Source organism: Phalaenopsis equestris, unplaced genomic scaffold, assembly GCF_001263595.1.
Source record: "Phalaenopsis equestris unplaced genomic scaffold, ASM126359v1 Scaffold001062, whole genome shotgun sequence".
Taxonomy (NCBI): domain Eukaryota; kingdom Viridiplantae; phylum Streptophyta; class Magnoliopsida; order Asparagales; family Orchidaceae; genus Phalaenopsis; species Phalaenopsis equestris.
Window position 1 is genome coordinate 493,440 of NW_018165501.1, and position 22,114 is coordinate 515,553.

At 35.6% G+C, this 22,114-nt stretch overlaps 1 protein-coding gene across 1 annotated transcript; it reads left to right on the forward strand.

The window, feature by feature from the left end:
- Window positions 1-237: 237 nt before the first annotated feature.
- LOC110032939 (protein PGR-like) lies at window positions 238-21,695 on the forward strand. Its single transcript, XM_020736733.1, has 5 exons — window positions 238-573; window positions 661-774; window positions 1,693-1,915; window positions 20,461-20,709; window positions 21,308-21,695. Exons 1-5 carry the CDS (start codon window positions 428-430, stop codon window positions 21,437-21,439), a joined length of 864 nt encoding a protein of 287 aa, XP_020592392.1. The 5' UTR covers window positions 238-427; the 3' UTR covers window positions 21,440-21,695.
- Window positions 21,696-22,114: the final 419 nt, after the last annotated feature.

Sequence of the window (22,114 nt, forward strand, 5' to 3'; positions counted from 1 at the left end):
CATGGAGAGTCCACACACCTGGCAGGCAGTAATCTGCTCCGATACTACTTGTCACCTCCCAAAAGAGCCCTTATGGGTGGTGGGCAGCCCAAGACTAAAATACTGTTTTTCGGCCCTACACCTAGCCAATGTGGGGCTCTAAGTCGGCTTCTTCTTCAAAGTCTTTGTAATAGATGGTAAAATGGAACAAATTCTCGCGACATGATGTCACAAAAAGATGGCGCTATAAACTATAAGTAGTTGAATGAGTGCAAAACGTTCCTCTTAACACTCGCTAAATCTTTACCACAAATGCCATGTGCGGACTGTCGTTTTTCCAGTACTCGTACTTTGCGCCGGCAGAGTCTTAACCGCCTACATCTTCCTATCAGTCGGGCTTGCTCTGTGAAATCGATATCGCTTGGAAAAGAGGACGAAAGCAATCAAGATGGAGGTTCTCTTAATCCGGTTGGCTGTGGCCGTGCTGTTCTCATCAGTGATCTCTTTCGGGGCGCTCAGGCGGAAGTCTCTAGATCTGTCAGGTGCTTTATCAGGGTTTTTGGTGATGGTGATCCACATCGCCAGCAGTTACAGGTCGGGACCCTTCTTCTGTTTGTTCCGTTTTCCACGAACCGAGTTGCAGTGGCTCTTCTGATTCTCTTTGATCGCGTCTATCTAAAGGTTTGGGGCTCTCCTATTGGTTTTCTTCTTAACTTCTTCTAAGCTCACCAAACTCGGAGAGGAAAAGAAGAGGGGCGTTGATGAGGAGTTCAAGGAAGGAGGTCAGCGGAACTGGTGAGATGACTAGTCTGTTGTTTTATCATTTTTATTATTTTTTTGGATGATGATTAAACCTTAGTGGATGTGCTGTTTAGTTTCTTTCACTCTGAATTTCAGGTTCGTAATTTCGTACAGTTCCATCTTATTTTGAAATTATGATTTCCTTTTTTTTTCACCGAAAGATATGGTTACGAAAAATGCGTGAGAGATGCTTCGGAGTGGTTTAGATAGTGTGAGACAGTTTCGAATTTATATGTCTGGTGCTCTTTTAATTCTGCTCTCTTCTGTTTTATCACACTTAGGTATCGATTTCTTATCAATACAATTCCAAACAAAGTTATTATTATTATTATTATTATATTATTGCAATCCCAAACAAACTTGGTGTCAGCTAAGCTAATGCTTTCTTAGCTCCTAGACATGGATTCGATAGTTTTCTATCATATTTTATTTAAAATCTATTATGAAGTCCAGTTGCTTTTGATAGGCGTAATAAATTGTGTGGATTGTGCAACTGTTGAAAAGGTTATTGACTTAAGATTGAGTAGGATATAGCTGACACTGTAAGCCATTAGTGAGTTATGCAGCGCTTCTTTGAAATTTCTGTTTTATCCTGGATCCTGGAAAGATCTAGGATTAAATCCTTAGATTGAAAAGATTAAAACTATTTGGTTAGCATAATATGTTAGTGATGCATGGTTATTATTTCATCTTGGAAGTTTGTGTTGACATTTGTGACAAACTTAATTAGTTCGCGGTGTTTCTTTTTTCTAAGCTGGATATATCATTGAACTTAGCTAACTATTTGGTTAGCATTTAGATGCTAATTAATTTTCATAGTACGAGGAAAAAATACATACATGATAATCTTAAAGTTAATTCTTGTGTCTTACTGCTTTAACCATGAGGGTTTCATCTCATGCTGACTTACAGGTTGCAGGTTCTGGCTAATAGTGTACTGGCAACCATTTTAGTTCTGCTAGTTGCTATAAGTACTGGGGGCCAGGACAGGTGCTTGGACACAAATGATTCAACCTTTTTAACTTTTCTAATTGGGGGCATTATTGGACACTATGCTTGTTGCAATGGGGACACCTGGTCTTCGGAGATTGGGATGCTTAGTAATGCTCAACCTAGACTAATAACAACCTTCAAGGTATAGAACTATATGGCTCTTTTACAGCTACTCATTTCTTTTATCAGCATTCCAAAATGAGAGGGACATAATGATGTGTTGTCTTTCAACATCCTCTCACTTGAGACCATGATATCCCAATTTAAAGCAAAAGAAGACCTCATGTCCTGCTTTTTATTTATTTTCTTATGCTTCTAATAATAAAAATATTAATTTACTACAAATTTCATATATTTAAAAGCATGGACATACTAAATGTATATTTGATTCAATTTGGAGGTATAGATACAATTTGTCTTAGAAGAACACTATTTCTATAGATATGATGGTTAATATTTTATATCCAAATTAATTATATAGGAGCATCCATCTATCTCTGCTAGGGCATATTTACAAAAACTAGGGCACACCCATTCAATCATATGTACCTACATGGACACAGTTTAATTTCAGTGTTATCAAAGCGCAAAATGCAATGCGATGTACAAGATTTTATTTTTGCTTCAAAGCATAGAGCGCAGTGACACTTTCATTAACTAAAGTGCCAATAGGTTATATAAACTATTCATGTGTAAATACCTTCTTTAACAATTTTAAAATATAAAGTATGACGTATAAGTTGATATAAAATAGAAAAGAATGTGGTCTGATACCTAACATAAAGGACAATTTCTAATAATTTGTTGTAATAATTAAAACATAAAAATTACAAATAAAATCTTATAACTCAAATCAAAATTTAAATTTTAAAGCATAAATAAGCTAATAAAGTCTCGTGTTTGATAAAAGAACTTAAATTAATTCAATAGTCCTTTATTCCCTCTCGCTAAATTGTGAACTGGACTGACCGTTTTGCTTCAACGCTTAAAAGCGCGCTCTAGCAAAGTGATGTGGGCATCATGCGCTTTGCATGTAATGCACACTATTAAAAATATTGTTTAACACATAATTTGTAAAATGGGTCGAACCTAGAATTTTTTCTTAGTCAGGCCACATATAACTATTTAAGAGATTTATAAGGGGGATGAATTACTTATTTTAGTGAAAAACACATTAAAAAAAAATTAAATATATCATAGAGAAAGAAATCCTAATTTTTTAGGGGAGACAAGGGTAATGCTACTATAATAGTATGTTTGTTTCCTATTTTCCAACTTGAGAATTTTGAATAACTAGGTCATTGATTGACTAAGGATGTAAGTGAACAAATGTGCTATGTGAAAAACTATTAGTGATGTAGAGCTCATTTATATCATTTATTTAAATAAATAAGCAAACTTCAGTAAAATATTTAAGCCCTAACATTTAAATGAATATGCTCGAATATCAACCTTCTCATTTGATTATATTAGTGAATATTTTTGTTTATTATTTCAAAAGTAGCCTTCTAAGAGCTCAATAAAAAAATACTTTTAATTATTATTTGGTTAGTTATTTTAGGTTATAGTGCCATTTTTTTTTTGTACATTTTTATAATTGTATAGAATCTTCGAGATAAAAGTATGATGAAAGTATCAAATAAATAATAAGATATATAAATGAAAATTGATTGTTTTATAAATATTTAAATTTCAACGAAAATATCAATAATACTTAAGTGTGTTCTGTTAGCTTTGATTAAAATTAATGTATCAATTTATTTTTAATATGGTTATATATTTAAAACATTAGCATCAAATATATTGGTTGTACTCAATTAAAGGTCAAACTTGATAAGAGAGCTAATAAACAAATGTGGGCAACATTTGAAACTCATCATAAAAGTAAGTGAATGAACCTGTGCATTGTAAGGCTTCACTAGGTTAATTTTCAACACTTTTCCATCAATGGATGATGTAAATGATTTAGAGTTTTCCAAGTAGGGTTGATCAATGGCGAGCTAACTAACTCCTAGTTTGGTAATCATTGAACATTATCTTATATGACATAGGTTTGGTAATTCTTATTTAAGTTTAGCTCACTTGCTTAGGGTTTATTTTGGTCTTTTTCTTCAAGGTGGTTGGGGAATCCAACCAAAACTATCCAAATTGTCAAATATCTAATGTTCTAAGTTTTTGTTGAATCCAAATATACCCATAGACAATGTCGGTTTTTCTCACAAGGCTCGTTGAAAAAAAGTAGAAAAAGATAGAAAAAGAAGAAATTTGACGAAGCTAGAGAGAGAAGTCCTAGAATTTTCCACTAGATTGTCAAAAGTATTTACTTGTGTACAAATGATCTGGAGTTCTAAAATTTCTTTTTGGATTTCCTATTTATTGCTTTATATCAAGATTAATGCTGTAAATAAAAGCTATTTTTAAATCATAAAAAGTAGTGGCCTAAAGTACACTAATGTACATGCAAAAACTTATTGGATGTAGTTGGCAATTTGTTAGATGAAGGCACAGTTTGCTTGAAAATTTTATTGCATTATCAGATGAAGTCACCAATTTGATGGATGAAGTTGTCAACTTGCTTATTGAAGGAAGACTTACAGAAGATTAAACTTTGTGCCAAGAAATTATTATTTAAAAAATTATATAATAATTATATAGCACCATTCAAATTTTTTGAGCATTTTCTAGATGGTATTTGTTATTGAAATTCAATACTAGAAGAATTGTGCATAATATCATGCTCCTAATTCATAACTTGGAGCTATATTCCCCATGATGGGGATGATTATCATTAATCATAACTAATCAAGATTCTCATCATTGAATGTTCTCCCAAAATTCATGAAAGAAGCGTTTTTAGTATTTTCCCAATGATGATTTGGTTATTAGTAAATTATAATTGCAAAGATTTACATTCAAAATCAAGCTCGTAATCATTAAGATAAATACTTGAATCCTTATGCTAATGATTGGTTTAGTTATTAGAATATCATAATCAAAGATCCTTTGAAAAATACCTTATTAAATTCCAATGTAAATACATTTTATATTGGCATAATTGTTACAAATCTATAAATCATAAATGAAATGATTCCATTTAAATTTTTTACTCTTAAGAAAAAGTGTGCTTGTGCAATCATGTGTGTTCACATCCAAAAAGAGCAATCCCCATCCATTTCCAGTAGTAGTATTCCAATGAAGGCAAATATAAGTTTGAGTAATGCTCGTGAAGAGTTAATGTCATATAAAATGTGTACATATGACTAGAAAAATCTCATGTTAGTAATATTTGTCCTCTTGACCAATTTTTGGCTTGATTGTGATGATGCTAGTATATTTTGATTATAAACAAAGTTTAGAAGTTCTTAATGACTAAGTTTGAGTTAAGGTTAATTTTTTTCTCTTAAGCATGTTTTTCAATCGTAGTCTGTAATGCCTCGTTTGCATAATGTTATAGATGTTTACTATCTATAATCTTTTGACTAGGTTGAACTATATCCTCACTGGCTAAGTAGAACAGGGCATTTGAAAACTTGAAATGAAGATAATTTGATAAGGCATGAAACTCTCTACTAGTTATGGTTCTTAATGACTAAGTTTGAGTTATGAGTAGTAAAATATGATAAGGCATGAAACTCTCTACTAGTTAAGGTTAATTTTTTTCTCTTCAGCATTTTTTTCAGCCCTAGTCTGTGATGCCTCGTTTGCATAATGTTACAGATGTTTACTATCTAGAATCTTTTGACTATGTTGAACTATATCCTCACTGGCTAAGTAGAACAGGGCATTTGAAAACTTGGAATGAAGATAATTTGATATCTTGATTTGATTCTTATTATTCCTTCATTATCTACTTTGAGTCATTTGTGTTATTTTTATTCCTCGATTCAAATTGCTACTATAAAAGCAAATCATCTTTGAGCCTATAGACTATTTTTAATTAAAATTTCCTTTTTGCAATTGAGTGAGTTAATTACTCTTAAAGGCTTGCACCTATGAGAAGATTCAGACTTGATCATAAAATCCATATAAGAGGATGAAATGTTTAGGTAGTGTCTTATCTAATATTCAACACGCCTCCTTAAAAATCAAATTGATTACTTTACTCCTATGCCTGTATTATTAGAGAAAGGTGGCGTTTTAGAGCCCAAAACTTATTGATAAATGAGTATTTTCATGAGGTTATTTAAAGAGCGTGTGAAAGTTTTGACCATCTGCATAAGCAAAATGTTTATATTACTTATAGACCCATTTTTTCAAGGATGAATATGCCAGTCAAGATGGAATTCATTACTCGGTTTTGCGGCAGAACTCGTTGGCCGAGTTCAAGATTGACTAGCCAACCAGGATTAAGGTGGACTCTTTAGATGGTCTTAAGGAAAACTCACCAGCTTGGATTAAGATAGTGCTTGCTAGACTTATGGTGAACTTGTCAACCGACTAAGCATAAGTATGGTCACCCATGCTTAAAATTTATTTGTCAACTTCTTCAGGAGAACCAATAACTTCTTTCTAGTGTCGATCGACCATAAATCTAAGTTCTCATTCAGGTTATACGCCTATTGTATTTTACAACATGTAACTAATGGATTTTGCTTTCTACTCTTTATTATTCTTATATCTTATTATTTAACTTATTTGTGTAGTACTTGAATCTCGATTCTAACCTACTAATAGAGGTCGTAAGAAGAGCCTGAGATAATGCAATCTTGTGCAATCTCTTGTACGCAAAGCTTTCTATAATGAAAATCCATGGAGCTTTGTTATATTCCCTCTCTTATTTTTTCGCTTTCTCTGTATGCTAACTAATGTTTTAGTTTAGTTCACAAATAGACAAATTAGGATTTGACATCCTCAAAGATGAGCGTGAATCTATGCCACGAGCTAAAAGTGACACAAAAAAACTATTCAAAAAATAGCTAGAGAAGTATTAAAAAAAGTAACGGAAAAATCATTTCTCAATATGAAAAATCAAGAATTCATGACTATTAGGCAGCTTATAGAGATAGATGAAAGGCTTTGAAGGGTTATCTAGGTGATCTTGGAGTGAATTCCCTGAAGTGCTCCTAGGGTGCAACACATAAAGAACCTTTTGATCAGCAATCAGAAGGAATGTTTGAGCACAAGCGTCTCCTTTCACCCCAATGGATGATAAGACCTACTACTTTTATTTTAATGAGAACAATTCATCTCCCTTATCCCGTTGAGTATAGAGGCAACTTATGAAGAGGAACTGTAGTTGATGAATGTTTTTTTCAAAGAGATTGTTGAGGTCAAGTCTTATAGTAAGTTTAAGATCCCACTTCTTGACTCTTACAAGGGCCAAGTCGACCGAGCAAATTATCTCCTAGTTTGAATATAATGTCTTGATAATGAACATCAATGACCAATTGAATTGCAATTTAGTTTTACAATATTCAAGGAGTTGACAATTAGGTGATTTTATCGTCTATCACTCGGGACAATTACTTCATTTGTTGAGTTCAAAAGAGCTTTTATGTAATGCTCAAAATTTGAGAATAATATAAAAGATCGATAAATTTTATAAGTAACCTAAATTTCGCATCATTCAGAATTCAATCGTGACTTTAAAGTATCAGATATTGCAAGAACTGAAGTCTTTAGGGAAATAGGGAATGTCATTGGAAAAGTCAATGGAGATGTCATTGAAGAATTTGTCATAGCCCTTAGAGACTCCACTTTAATAGTTAGGGAAAGTATAATTTCAACATATACTTTAATTAGGGCTATAGGAGATGAGCCGCTTTTCGAGTTGGACATGTAGTTGCCACCTGATTGGTGACTTCACATTCTTGAGAATCCAAGATAATTTGGACATCTGTCCTCGTGTTACTCAAAAATTATACTCAGCTTCTTAAAAGCCCTTCTCTTACTTTTCCTTGAACTTTCCTCTAAGAAACTCAGAGGTATTAAGATCATTAGCAATCAAATAAGCATCAGGATCGGATAAAGAGAAAAATGTGAAATAAAAAAAATATCTTGCTGCAATTAAAATAATGAAAGTAAAATAGCCGAGTTAGAAACACTCAAAAGAAAATTATTCTCTTGTAAATTGGGTTTAGGAAAAGATGTACATTTAGAACAATCTTTTTTAATTACAAAAAGTTTGCATATTTGTCCTCTTTTAAGTCAACTAAGGGTGGTCATCCAAAAAAGGCACCGACTTGGTCTTCTTTTGAAATATTGTATTTTGATCAATATATCAAAAAATGACAAAAAGCTATGTAGGTATGCGTCTATAGTGTACAAAAGTGTGATCTGTCATCTACAAGTATAGTAGGAAGTTCGCTAGTATTGTCTATATGTTTCAAAACAAAACCATCATGGAGAGCTAAGTTGGCACAAAAGTGAGCTTCCTTGTTGCATTGTTTAGGGGTGAACAAAAAGAGAACCTGTTTGAAATCCGTGAAAAACTAAAAATCTTTGCAATTTTGTGGCTAATCTTTCCAATTCTTGCTGGTGGTAGTTTGTTGGAGGGTCGAGATAACATTGAAACTATCACTTTCAATGTTGACTCTTTTGACTCAATACATCCACGGTTCAAGAAATTGTGTCATGGAAGTGATAGCTAAAAGCTCCATGCTAGCACTGTCCTAATGTTCAATGCACGTACCAACAACCAAGATGCCCCCGCCTTTGTCGTTAGTGCTACCTTTATGGGAAAGGAGTAAGGCCCCATCTATATTGATCTTCCCCCATCTAGGAGGGGGGGATACCATGACGAAGTTTGGAACAGTCTATCCGACTGGATGGTGCCCCAGTGCTCGCTGCCACGGGAAAGGAACGTTGTAGATAAGGCCTCCAAAGTAGTGGAAGCTAAAAATGTGGTTGTTTCGTACATTTTTTCATGCTTCTTGGAGTTTCTAGCCTGCGAACATTGATAAATAGCTTTTCAAAAGGAAGATATGGGCCTTTTCGTCCTTTCATCCATGTGCGTAATTGCCTCAATAAAGTCCTGCATGAGATGAAAACTCCATGAGAAAAAGTTTATTTTTAACTCCCTATAAAGTTGAACAGTCAGTCGTGATATGGGAAGTGCTTTTCAAAACATTGCAGCTCCATGACACAAGTTGTTCTTAGTTAGTCCACGTTAAATAAGCCAACAATTAGTGGGTTCGACATCAATACTCATACGCAACTGAAATAATTGTTCTTTGGGATGATTCTTGATCTTTTTAAGCCAAGCAAAGCTGCAATTTTAATTTTTGAAAGTGGCCTGGTACGCTAGAGCAGTCATGGTTTTGTCAGTGAAGGTGGACGCAAGCTCGGTCTGGTATCTTGGTAGATCACCATAGTTGGGGATAGAAGAAACATGCTCGCAAAGTTCAGGCCCAATGCAAAGTCTTAGCTTGTTAAGATCCCAAGTAGACCCGTTCAGAAGGTAGGAGACCAGGAATCCCATAGTTTCATTGATGTTGATAAAGTACGGCCATTTGTTGAACGGTGTGTGAAAACCCAAGCTTGTTTGGTAATTTCAATGTCATTTCCATTAATAATTTTCTATCTAATGATGCCTTGAAAGCTTTTAGCTCCCTCTGTGATAATTCTCTAGGTGATAGTCACCTTTTTTTATGTTGTTGTTGTCACGTTTTCAGTCCATATTTGGGCTCCAGAACTTTATGGAGCAAGGAATTAGCATTGGTAATGTACTCTCAAGCAAGTATAGTTCTAAGGGGTCCTCTCCAAGTAATGGGAACATGGAAGCCAAGCCCTCCTGATACCGAAGTTAACTCAAAACACAACGTAAGACACAAATTTATTAATTACTTAAAAGACGGTTACAAAAATGACTCAAAAGAACGAAAGACACCACGAAAATTAGAACATAAAACAAAACGTTACAAACAAAGAGCCAATAAACAAAGACAGAATAAGCTCCGCGACAAAGGAGTCCGGAGAGATGGGGATGGAGCGGCAGCTGCGGTGAAAGCGAAGTGATGTCGAGTGACTAGGAAGGAGATGAACAATAATTTAGCACTTGTCGATGCATCGAACTGCAGATGGGAGAAGCGTCATCAAAGGCTGGAATTTGGAGGCGACAATGATGGCGGCCGAAGCCGAGCGGAGGCAGTGGGCTGCGAGAGGAGAGTTTGCAGTGGCTGGAGGTGCTGGTTGTGGCTTGAGGATGGTTGCGATCTGCTGGGAGGGAGGCAGTAGCAGAGTGGACGTCGGAGAGGGGGTTGTAGCCTGCTGTGAGGGAGGCAGCAGATGCTGTAATGGCTTACAGGGAAGCAGCAGTGGAACTGTCGACAGTCTGGGAGAGAAGCAGGCCTACGGTAGTCTGCAAGGAGGCTGTAGGAGGAGTGGTTGCACTCTGGGAGAGGATGAAGAAGGCGACAACCTGTAGGGAGGCTGCAGGTAGACTAGCGGCCTGAGGGAACAACAGGGCTGCGGTAACCTGCAGGGAGGATGCCAGAGGTGTGTCGGTGCTCTGGAAGAGTGGGAGGGAGGCAAGGAAGCTGCCGGCTGCATTGTTAGAAGGGTTGGAACGTCGGCGACCTGCAAGATTGCGAGTAGTAGTCGGAACAATGAAGATAAACACCACCTCAGATAGGGTTACAACTGGAGCACCTTCCTCATCGTCGGATACAACTCTCAAGAGGGAAACTTTTAGATAAAATTTAATTTAGATTTCAAAATTAAGATTCCTAACTCTAGACACCTCTAGACACATCAACTCCTACACATCAACTCCTGTTTATAAGAGACTTCACCCAATTTAAGGAAACATTTAAATTAAAAAAGAAGAATAAAATAAATTGAGTTCTCAGATTATTAGGAAATGTTTAAATTAAGGAAGGAGAATAAAAAATCCGGATTTACGCTTTTAACAAAGGATTTAAATTAAGAAAGGGCCTAGGAAGGGAAATAGAAAGAGAAAGAAAGGAAAGAAAAGGAAGGGAGAAAAAAATGAAAGGAATGACGGAGGGGGCGGTGGGGCCCCCCTCCAAGAGGACAAACCGGTCTAGTTGGGTTGGACCTGCGCCCAGTCTGTCCTCCATAAACCCCGCGTCAGTCTCCCAGGGTTGGGAGAGCTTTGACCTCAATTGTCGAAACATTTGGATCCTCTAAGTACGATGTAAGATCTGCAACATTGAACGTGGTTGAAATGTTGTAGTCCTCTGGTAAGTCAATATTGTATGCATTGTTATTGAGTTTTCGCAAAAATTTTGAAATGTTCGTCTGCTCTAGGTTCAGTTTTCCGAAAGCTCCTACGGGGAATCGTTCCATTTTCAATCGAATCCAGACGAGGTCGCCTTCTTAAAATGTCACCTTTTTTCACAATTAGTTTACTTGTGCTTGATTTTTTTTTTTTTAGCAATCTCGTTGCCAACCTTTTCATGTATTTGCTTTATTTCTTGAACCCGCTATGTGGCATCTTGGCTGGGTTCTAGCGTTGGCAGGAGTGAGACCAAATCAAGCAGTGTAAGCGGATTGCGGTTGTAGATAATCTCAAATGGACTGCTTCTCGTTCTCTGACTCGTGGATTTGTTTTAGGCAAATTTTGCTTGAGCTAGAATGAGATCCCATTGTTTGATATTTTTTCCCACGAAACATCACAGTAGGTTTCCCAAACTTCTATTCACTACGCTAATCGACCGTCTGTTTGTGGATGTGTTGATAAACTGAATTGGAGCTTGGTGCCTAACTTTCCTCAAGGTACGCGAAAAATGGCTCCGAAATATGATATCTTTGTCAGAGGTAATGGTTCTGGGAATCCCGTGCCTGAAATCTCCCTAAAGTATAAGTGAGTGATATAAGGGGCGTACAGTGTGCGGTGACAGTGTACGAAATTTGTCATTTTTTTAAATCAGCTCGGTACAACCATTACAGAATCTTTATTCATCCGTGTCCTAGGGTAACCTATTACGAAGCCCCTGCTGACATCCACCAGGGTGCTTCTAGTACAGGCCACAGTGTATACAACCATGTATTCCGCCCTCTTGTTTTTTTCGAATGGCAAATCTTGCATTGTCGGACGTGTCACTCTATATCCCTTGTTAGTCGAGGCTAGAAGAAGTGTTTTTTTTATGAGGGTGAGGGTTTTATTCTGTCGAAATGGTTTGCGAGGCCTCCATTATGGTTCTCTTGTACAATTGCTTCTCTTAAGGAGCATCTTAGAATGTATAGTTTATTGTGATAGAACAAGTTGTCACCTGCCTGGTAGTACTAACCGGTAAGCTTTTCCTGACATTGTTCCCATATCTCTTTGAAGTTTTTGTATGTTGTGTATAGGACTTTTTTGATCTCAAACCCTATGATGCTTGTTTGCATAGAAGTGATTAATAAGTGACATCTGCTTAGTGCATTTGTGACACGATTTTGGCTCCCAGCTTTGTGTTTAAGTTCAAAATTGAATGATGTTAAAAATTCTACCCAAGTTGCGTGTGACATTTCATGTTACTCTGGTTAAAAAATTTCAAGGTTTCATGATCTGTAAATAAAGTGAACTCACTTGTCAATATGTAGTGGCTTCAGTTTTCGAGGGCTTTAACAATTGCATAGAATTCTTTGTCGTAGGTTGAGTATTTCCTCTTGGACTGGATGAGTTTGTCGCTAAAACAAGCAATGAGGTGACTGCCCTAGCTTAACACGGCCATGTTTAGACGCCTGTTGCATCACAGTCTACTTCGAACAGCTGTGTGAAATCTGACAAGGTTAGAACTGGTGCTTGAGTTACTTTTTTTTAGTGTGTCGAAGCTAGTATGAGCGGTGCTTAGCCAAGTGAATTCTCTACTTTTTAAAGCTCGGTGACGGGAGCAGTAACAGTACTAAAATTTTTAATGAAGCGACGGTAGAATGATGCTAACCCCAAAAACTCTCTTAGTTCAGGGAACGATCGCGGTGTGGTCTAGCTTGTAATGACTTCGATTTTTGTCGGGTTTATTTGATTGTCTGCGCTGGATACAATGTAACCCAAAAGGCATAATTGATTTGTCATGAAAGTGCATTTTTTTTTATGGACATATAATTTTTCGTTCCGGAGTACTTCGAATGTTGTTGTCAAGTGTTGTACATGTTCCTCTTCAGAATGAATGTATATTAATATGTTGTCAAAGTAAAGTACAATGAATTTTCCGATCAAGTTGCTAAATACCTGATTCATTAATCTCATGAATGTGTTGGGTGCATTTGACAGACCGAAGGGACTGACCACTCGTATAGTCGATCTCATGTCTTTAAGGCAGTCATCCATTCGTTGTCTGGTCTCATCCGTATTTGGTGGTATCCACTGCGTAAGTCGATGTTATGAGAACAGAGTGGCTCCATATAATTGGTCTAAGAGGTCGTCTAGTCAAGGTATTGGGAATCGGTATTTGATAGTTATTTTCTTGACGACTCTGCTATCGATACACATTCTCCATGATCCATCTTTTTTGGGCATTATTAGGGCGGGCACTGCGCACAGACTTATACTTTCTCTAACTAACCCTTTGGTGACGAAATCTCGTACTTGTCATTATCGCTCCCGTATTTCATTGGTCTTAGCTTGTATGAAGGCCGATTTGGTAGGATTGATCTTGGTATAAGGTTTATAGCATGTTGGATGTCCCTCAACGGTGTTAGTCCCTCTGGCAGACTGTCTATCATGACGTCCTGTAAGTTCTGTAGTAGAGGTTGTAGGCGTGTTGGTATTAAGTTTTCTTCCTCGGACCCATTGAATAGGTCTAGGGCTAGTGTCATAGGTGCTTCTCGAACCGACTTCATAAACATGGCTCTTAGAACAATTATTTCCTCGATATTGTTTACTTTTCTTGCATCTTTTCTTAGTAGTAATACGATGTGTTTGCCATCATTCTTGAATGTGTATGTGTTTTTAAACCCGTCATGTTGAGCTTTACGATTCTATTGCCAAGGTCGTCCCGGTAGAATATGGCATGCGTCTATGGGAACGACGTCACACCATACTTGTTCTGTTATTGAGTTGCCTATTGAGAACTCAATAAGGCATTGTTGATCTACGCGAATTTCATTCCTCTTTTTCAACCAAGTGAAGGTATAGGGTTGGGGATGCTTTTGTGTGGGTAATTCTAACTTTGTCACCATTAACGACGATACAACATTTTCACAATTGCCACTGTTGATTATCAGGCTGTAAACTTTACCTTTCACTGTGCTTCGTATGAAAGATGTTGTCTTAATCATAGCTAATCACGTGCTGGTTCCGGCTGTAAAACTTGTCGTATGACGGGTAATGCGCCTTCGTCCTCGGGGAGCTGAAGTGCTTCATCGATATTGTCGTCTGCCTCCTCATCCTCGCTTTCCTCCATAACACCTTGGTCTGTAAAAGAGACAATTCGGCTTATGGGACAGCTGGAGGCGATGTGATCAAAATCTTGACATCTAAAACACTTTCTGGCTGGCGTGGGCTCGAATGAGCTTCCCTTCTCGAGGTTCTTATTGCTTTGTTTTGTTTTTGTATTCACGGACGCTGGTTTTCCCATTCTTGGCGTGCCTTTGTCAATAGTTGTCGCTACTCGAATTGGAATACTATCTTACTTGCCAGATGAGTTCCTTAAACTTTTTCGCTTTCCTTTTTGAACTCTATACCTGTCGCCATGGCATTTTGAGAAACCTTAATTCAATCTCTTGGAAGAAAAGATTTTACATAGTTGTAATGCTCAAGCGCAAGAGGAAGAAGATGATCCAAATAGTTTGTGACCCTTTTAATGAGAAATAGAAGGGGTGTTATAGGAGACTAATCATGCCAACCTGGAATGTTTACTAGAAGTTAATTATTAGACATTTTGATGCTAAAGAAAGATTCAATAGTATTATTATTATTTCATTGTACAATAGATACACATTATTCAGCTAACTCTTCTTTTATAGAAAAGCATGAACGACAAATTTTGTGTAAGAGTCTTCCAAGAGAAGCTAAGTAACAAATTTATTTTTGCAAAGAATATTTTTGCTATGTTTTTTTTAGTGATCACCTTTCAAGGAGACAATAAAATCGGTAGACTAAAGGCACACTTAGATATTCTAAAGATAAAATTTCTAGCCGTGTTCAAGGAAAAACTTTCTGAGTTTGAGGTGAATCCGTCAACCAAGCTCAAGATGGATTCACTAGCTGGGTTCAAGTTGGACTCATCTGATGAATTTTAGGCAAACTCAACAGCCAATTTGAGGTAGAACTTGCCAAACTTATGGTGAACTCATCGACTGACCAAGCATAAGCATATTCACATATGCTCTGGAGCTACGTGATGCCTTCTTCAGGAGAACCGGCAACCTCCTCCTACCCAGTTGACTATAAATCCAATTTTTTACTCATGCTATATGCTTTGCATTTTACAGTAACTAATGTGTACCTATTATATAGATTTTCCTATTGTGCTCAAACTGTAATCCCAACCCAGAAATAGGGTTTTTCTTATGCAATCTCTTGTACAGCTTTCTATAGTTGAAATCTCTATTTCTTCTCTGGATTATCTTAATGTTAAGATCATGGAATAATTCACCAACACACGAATCAAGATTCAAAAGAACTGCTTCAGAGATTAACCTCATGTTGACACCAATACTGCCTTGCAACAGGTAGCATTACCAAATTAAGACTTCATTATGGGACATCATGGGTAAGGGGCCATTGACTGTGATGTTGGGAGATTTACCCTCATCAAGCAATAATCCATGGATGTATTTTTAGATTTATTGATATCTTTATAAAGAAATACTTGTACTTCTTTTTTCTTTATTTATGAGACTGGGATCTTAGTTTTTAAGTATGATTTGCTTTCGTAATATGTAGGTTTATGTCTATATGAAGACACCCTAGTATAATTTATGATTCTAATGATTACCCCGATTATGAATGTATGCATGATTCTTTTACTTGTACCTGTTGAAACTGGTTATCCATTCTGTGACTCAAGTAAAACAGAGTTTTGCGTTCTGTGTGTTATGTCTTTCTTGAAACAAAATTTTGTTTTCCCTGCAGTTCTGCGTTGTTGTATTAAAATAACGGTTGATATGCAAGTCTTGCTCATCAGAATGTGCACTTAATGTTTACAACATAATGAAAATTGTCTGCTTCCTGTGTTTGGGTAGGCCTTTTTTAATTTTGAGATTAGTCAGTTGAGTATGTAGTTGAGTCTTTATGAGAAAAAAAAATTTGAATCCATGTGAATTGCTGATGGACTATCTGAAAGTATTAATCACAAAAATTTGAGATCACATAGAGAAAAATAAATTATCAAGATTTTCTGCCTACATGAGAATTTAAATGCGACAGATTTGATTAATTCAACTACAGTTCACTATCGAATAATAAATTGAGAATACAATTAAGATGAAAAAAGGAGAAAATGAAGAACCTCAAAAAACTCTAGCACGTAAGGACATGGCATCCAGAAAGAATTGGAAGAAAGAGAGATCTTTACATCCAAGTGGAAAAAAATAATCCTCCATCGAACAGCCAATGATGAAGTTGCATAGCATGTTCTCTCATATATACAATAAAATGTAAAGGGGCTGGGGATATAGCAGATTTTTCAATCCTGAAGTTGGTTGGGATTTAAGCCAAAAATGAGTTGAAACCGTATCATATGCCAAATATCTTGAAGTATATTAAAGGATAACGTACCACAGTCAAAGTAAAAATCACCTCATGAAACATAAGGTATCTGAACTATTCAGCTACCGTATGCTAGCTCTGTCATAAGGTACAATCCATGGTACTTGCCTGAGGTTCATCCTCAAAGCCAAGGAAGAAAAAACTGTGCCAAAATATTATATAAAATAATTATTATTATTATAGAATAAAAAAAATTAACCTAAGATGAAAATAAATGTACAGCATGTCTACTACAAGCTCTGCAACTCGACTACAATTCTGATGAATAGTATATCAGATACCTTTGTTAAAGATATTTCATGTTATTTAGCGCCGATTTTGTGTTATATTGTTTACATATTCATTAGAATATCCATAAAAAATGCAAAGCATATTTTATTTGAAATCAATATCATTTATGTCACAGCATGTCCCAGGAATTTGTAGTTAATCAGGGTAGGAACGGACGGTCAGACAGTGAAAATAAATGTTTCTAAATAATAGCATGAATTCATAATCACTTTCAATTATAAAAGAATCACTAATCTATAATACATAAATAAACATCCTCTAACCAATACATAAGGTCATCCAGTGATAAAATAAAATAAGTAGTATAATAAAAGTGATAGAACATATAAACTAAACGAGCTACCTATAATAACTATAAGTTATAAATAATAATAATAATAACTAAGTATTTGCATCCCAAAGGTTTCATTCGAAGAAGTTATCATTTCATTCGAACAGACCAACACAAAGAGCACGAGAGAAAGAGCAGGGAGATCGAGAGTGGGAATGAAGAAGGAAAGACGTCAATGCTTGTGTGTGTGGGAGACTTTGACTCTTGTGTTCTCGAAGGAAAATCCTAGTCGAAAGAAGAGGAAGAATCGCGGCTTCGTCTAGGAGCTTCGCATCCAGCACCACTGTCAGTCCAAGGAAAGTGCATCGTGTTGAACCTTACTTGAAGGGAGGAAAGGGGAGGGGACGGCTTGTCGTGCGGGTTGAAGTTGAGCCACGTTTAAAGAAAGAAATCGAAGGAAGAAGAAGAAATGGTGTGCGGCTCTGTCGAGAAGAGCAGAACCATACCAAGTACTCCATGGGGGTTAGGAGTGTTTTATGCAATGAAGTAGAGGAAGAGATGAAGTTACAGAGGAGGAAGAGAAGGGAACCGGCCGCGACTCTTGTAAGAAGAGGAAGGAGGAAGATTATTTTTAACGCAACTTACTAAATAATTACCACTTTATTGTATATTGAATTATTATGCAAATTTCTAACATGATTGTTCAAAGATATGTTTTGATCAATCATTTAAAATTTTCATTTTTTTCTTCTTTTAAAATTGCCACTGTGAAAATATTTGTTATTTTGTTTATAAAGGCACAATCATTTCTATTTTGTATCATAAAGACAATCATTTTTATTTTTTTTCCCATATTAACCATAAAGGCAACCATTTTTATTCATTTTTTCTTTAATGTGTACGAGTATAATAGTATCTTTAGAGAGTGATTTCTAATAAACTTAATCTTTTATTTTTCATTTAACTCATATTTAATTTTCTTTCAATTATATTCATTTAATTCTCATTTAAATGCTGTGCATAATTTGATAGAATTGAAATAATAAAACAATATGTCATTTTCACTTATTTTCTTTTAATTATAAATGTACTTTTAATGTGTAAGAATAAGTGAAACACTTAAAAAATAAAAGAAACTAAATTTATTGTAAATAAAATAGTAATTACTCGCATTGATTTCTCATTATAAAATGATGCTTTCAACTTTGTCGACTTTCTCCACCATAACCGCTAATGTTTACTTTAGTGAGTTTATCTAAAAATTTAAATTAAGGGTGTTACTCCTAAACATAATCTTGGTTACTATGAGATAATTCACTTAATTTTAAAAATCTTATAAATTGATACTTCCCCAAGTTTCTCTTCTTTCTTCTATCGAAACAACAATCTCTCTCAACTCTTTCAATTAACACACATGGCTATATTTTTTAACATCCTAATATTAATATCCAACATACAAGTAAATTGACTATAAATAATTACCAAAGAAATAGTAACCTTATCTCCTTATTTCCTTTTCTTTTGCACAATCAAGATCCAAAACCCTAGTCCTTTGATTCAAAATTTTTATATCTCTTATTCAATTCATAATATTATTATAATCTCATACTAATACTTAAGTATTAAATCATATAAATTGATTCAAAATTTTACTTTATTTAACCTATACGTCTTTTGTCGTCAACTCTCGTTTCAAACAAATATCCTTCTATCTATATTCTAATGTGGAATCATAAATCAATACTTAATATATTTAATTACATAACTTAATTCAAAATTTAAAATTAAACCTTAATCTTTTTTTGAAAGCTTCATTGGCACGGTCCGGCCTCCTGTATATACGAAGTTGTTTGGTTTGATTCCTCCCATTGTTGCATGTACAACCCCTCTTCTCCTCCCTCCTTTTTTGTGTCTGCATACGAGCTACTCTATTATGATGTCATTCGGTTTTCCCTTCCCAGTATGCGACGCCTCTACCTTTTTTCTTTTCTTCCTTCACACACGAAGAATCATCCGCACTGAAACTTACTCATGTTCGTCCTCTGCATGTGCACAGGACTTGCAGAGGTCACACTTCCTAACCCACGACACACTCAGATAAGACCACGACATATGCCTCCTGAGCCAAGAAGCAGTGTTTGCTTCTCCCTGAGTGCACAAGAACTCCTTGCTCTTGCCCTAGATGCACGTGATATCACCCGCAGCAAGCGTCTTCATACTTGCCCTTAACGCTCATGAGTTCCTCCTACTTCCTTTATGTGAGATGTTCTCTACTCTTATATTTCTTGTACTCGCTCTTGACTTTTTCTTACTGAAGTCGAACTTTTCCTTTTTCTTCTAATAGGTATGGCTGAAAGCAACGTTTATCCCTATTGTCATTTCATTATTATTATTATTATTATTATTATTATTATTATTATTATTATTATTATTATTATTATTATTATTATTATTATTATTATTATTATTATTATTATTATTATTATTATTATTATTATTATTATTATTATTATTATTATTATTATTATTATTATTTTCCATTTTTTTTAATTTCATTGCTTTACTTTCATTAGAAAACCTTTAGCCTATGTACATTTTATGTTACATGAAAGATAATAAGCAAGAGGATTAACATAAAAATAATCCCTAAAAGCTATAACAACATATAATGGGATGTCTGAAAGCTCCCTTTAAGATCTAGTTTTAGTGAGAAGGAAAATAACATCACCAAGCAAAAGTTAGCTTGGTGGATTGGTATTGGCCTACTTGCTGCGGGATAACATTTCGATCATTGGGACAGCTCTCAGGTGGAACTCTCGGCGATCCACCTCCTGCCAACCTTTTGTCAACCATGGATGTTTGAAATCAAAGGCCTTATTGTGGAAGGAGACAATTCCAATGTTATACATTTTCTTAAATCTTTCATGAAGTTTGACACTCGGCATCTCCCACCGCAACCAGCTCCCGACTTTTCTTTCCTTTTGAATTTCAAACAAATGCTCTTCTTACATACTTCTAGTGAAAGTAATAGGGCCGTTCATTTTTTGTGTTAAGTATGCCCCTAGTGGTTCTTTCTTTTTTATGTATGTAGATCATGATAGGGAACTCTCTACTGTACTTGTAGATGACATGACTCATTTTCTTAAATCATAGATGCATACATGCATAGTTTTTATGACTTTCTGATATTGTAATGCAAAATGCAATATTTCATAGATCCTCTCTATTCATTGTTGTTGTTGGGTGTTTTATGTGTTAAACTCTAGTTTACACTTCTATTAAACAACAGCTGACCACATTTTCTTTGCTCTTATCTTTTTTATCCTTGTACCTCTCATGTTAATAGTGAGGGAAAGAATATTTTTGCATATATTTTTAATGTTAATTCCATCGAAATCTACTGCTCACTTTTCAGATGTAGTCTGTCAGATGGTTTGCATTGCAGTCATGCACTTCATATTTTGTGTATTTAGTAGAATGATAATGAGAAGAATTAACACCAATCATCTATATTTTACATTATCAGAAAGTTAGGAAGGGCACCAATGGAGCAGTTTCTTTAGAAGGCCTTCTAGCAGCTGCAGCAGCTGGCTTTGTAATAGGATTGACTTTTATTTTGGTTGGTTGGCTCACAGTTCCATGTTCTGCTGAAATTGCTTGGAGAGAGTTGTTTGTAATTCCTATTGCTACAATTGCTGGGCTTTTTGGAAGCCTCATTGATTCTTTGTTGGGCGCAACGCTTCAATTCAGTGGATATTGCACTCTTCGGAAGAAAGTAATCATGCCCTTCTAAATTCTATTTTTTTTTTTTTTAAATCTGTGTTTTTCTGCAATAAAAGTTGAGGTTTTTCTTTTATCAACTAATTACTTGATCAATCAAACATAAAGGGATGAATTTAAGAGTTATTGAAAACCGCATTTTGAAGTTATGACCATCTTCTGCAACTGAATCGATTGTATTACCCTTCATGCATTTTTTCTAATTAGATTTCTAGAAAGAAGTGTGAATACCTGTCTCAGATAATATATGGGGCTACACCACATGCAATCTTCTCTCTCTCTCTCTCTCTCTCTCTCTCTCTCTCTCTTGTTCAACCTCTTTTCAGTGGAAAATGTTAGAGTTGGTTTCATTTGGATTAAAGGGTTCCATAATGCATTGATGGCATAATTTTAATGCATACTGATTTTTATGCTTGCAAAGAAAGCCGGTTTTAGAAGCTTCATTTTCTCACTTTTTCTTTCTAACAGGGTCGGCCAAGCAAGCCAACCCTATTAAAATTCACAAATTATGTTAGGCTAGATTCAAAAATTATAGTAACCCTATTTTCATTTCTCACTGATAATGGCTAAAACTTTGTCTTGTTCTTTTGAAGGTGGTTGGGAGAAAAACACCAACTGTGATCAGAATTTCAGGAATGGAACTTCTTGACAACAATGCCGTGAATGCAGTGTCCATTTTAATAACAACACTTCTTGTAGGTCTTGCATGCGTATGCACTTTTTGATAATAGCTGGGTAGCCGTTCCTTCATCCCTTCTATTTTCTTGGACATCAAAAAGTGGCTAGCACGCTCTTTCCTTTCCCTTCTTTGTTCGAGGGTATACCCAACACAAAGAATACTATTTTTTTGTATGCTATGATTTTCATGGTGTATAAGTTAAGTCATTTTACGATTTGCAGAATAGCAGATTGTGTTAACTGTTTTTATTATTCTGATGCAATAAGCAAATATCTATGCTAGTTTTATTCCAATCTAGCATTTTTTTGACGGAGGTAAGTCAAAATTCTCTCTCGATTCCTTCTTTCTAGTTCAGGTAATTTACAGACAATTACGATTCAACAGCTACTGTGAGTACCTATAATCATCACAAGAAGTATTCATCTCTATAGGCAAACTTGCAGTTGATGGATATGGCTAACTGCAGCAATAGCAGAGACAATCCATGCAACGTTCCCAGGTCTCGTAGCAGCAACACATTGCAATCAAATTGCCAAAGAATAATAGTTTTGTTGACTCTTGATCTGGAGAAATATTTACGTACGGAGAACGCATGCAACTCTCCGTGGGTAATCTCCTCCCAATAACTTCTCAATAACCTCTGCGAAGGTTATTGCGGAGTTATTTCTGCGTTATTTGGAGTAAATACCCTAACATTAGAGAAAATGTGAAAGTGTAACCG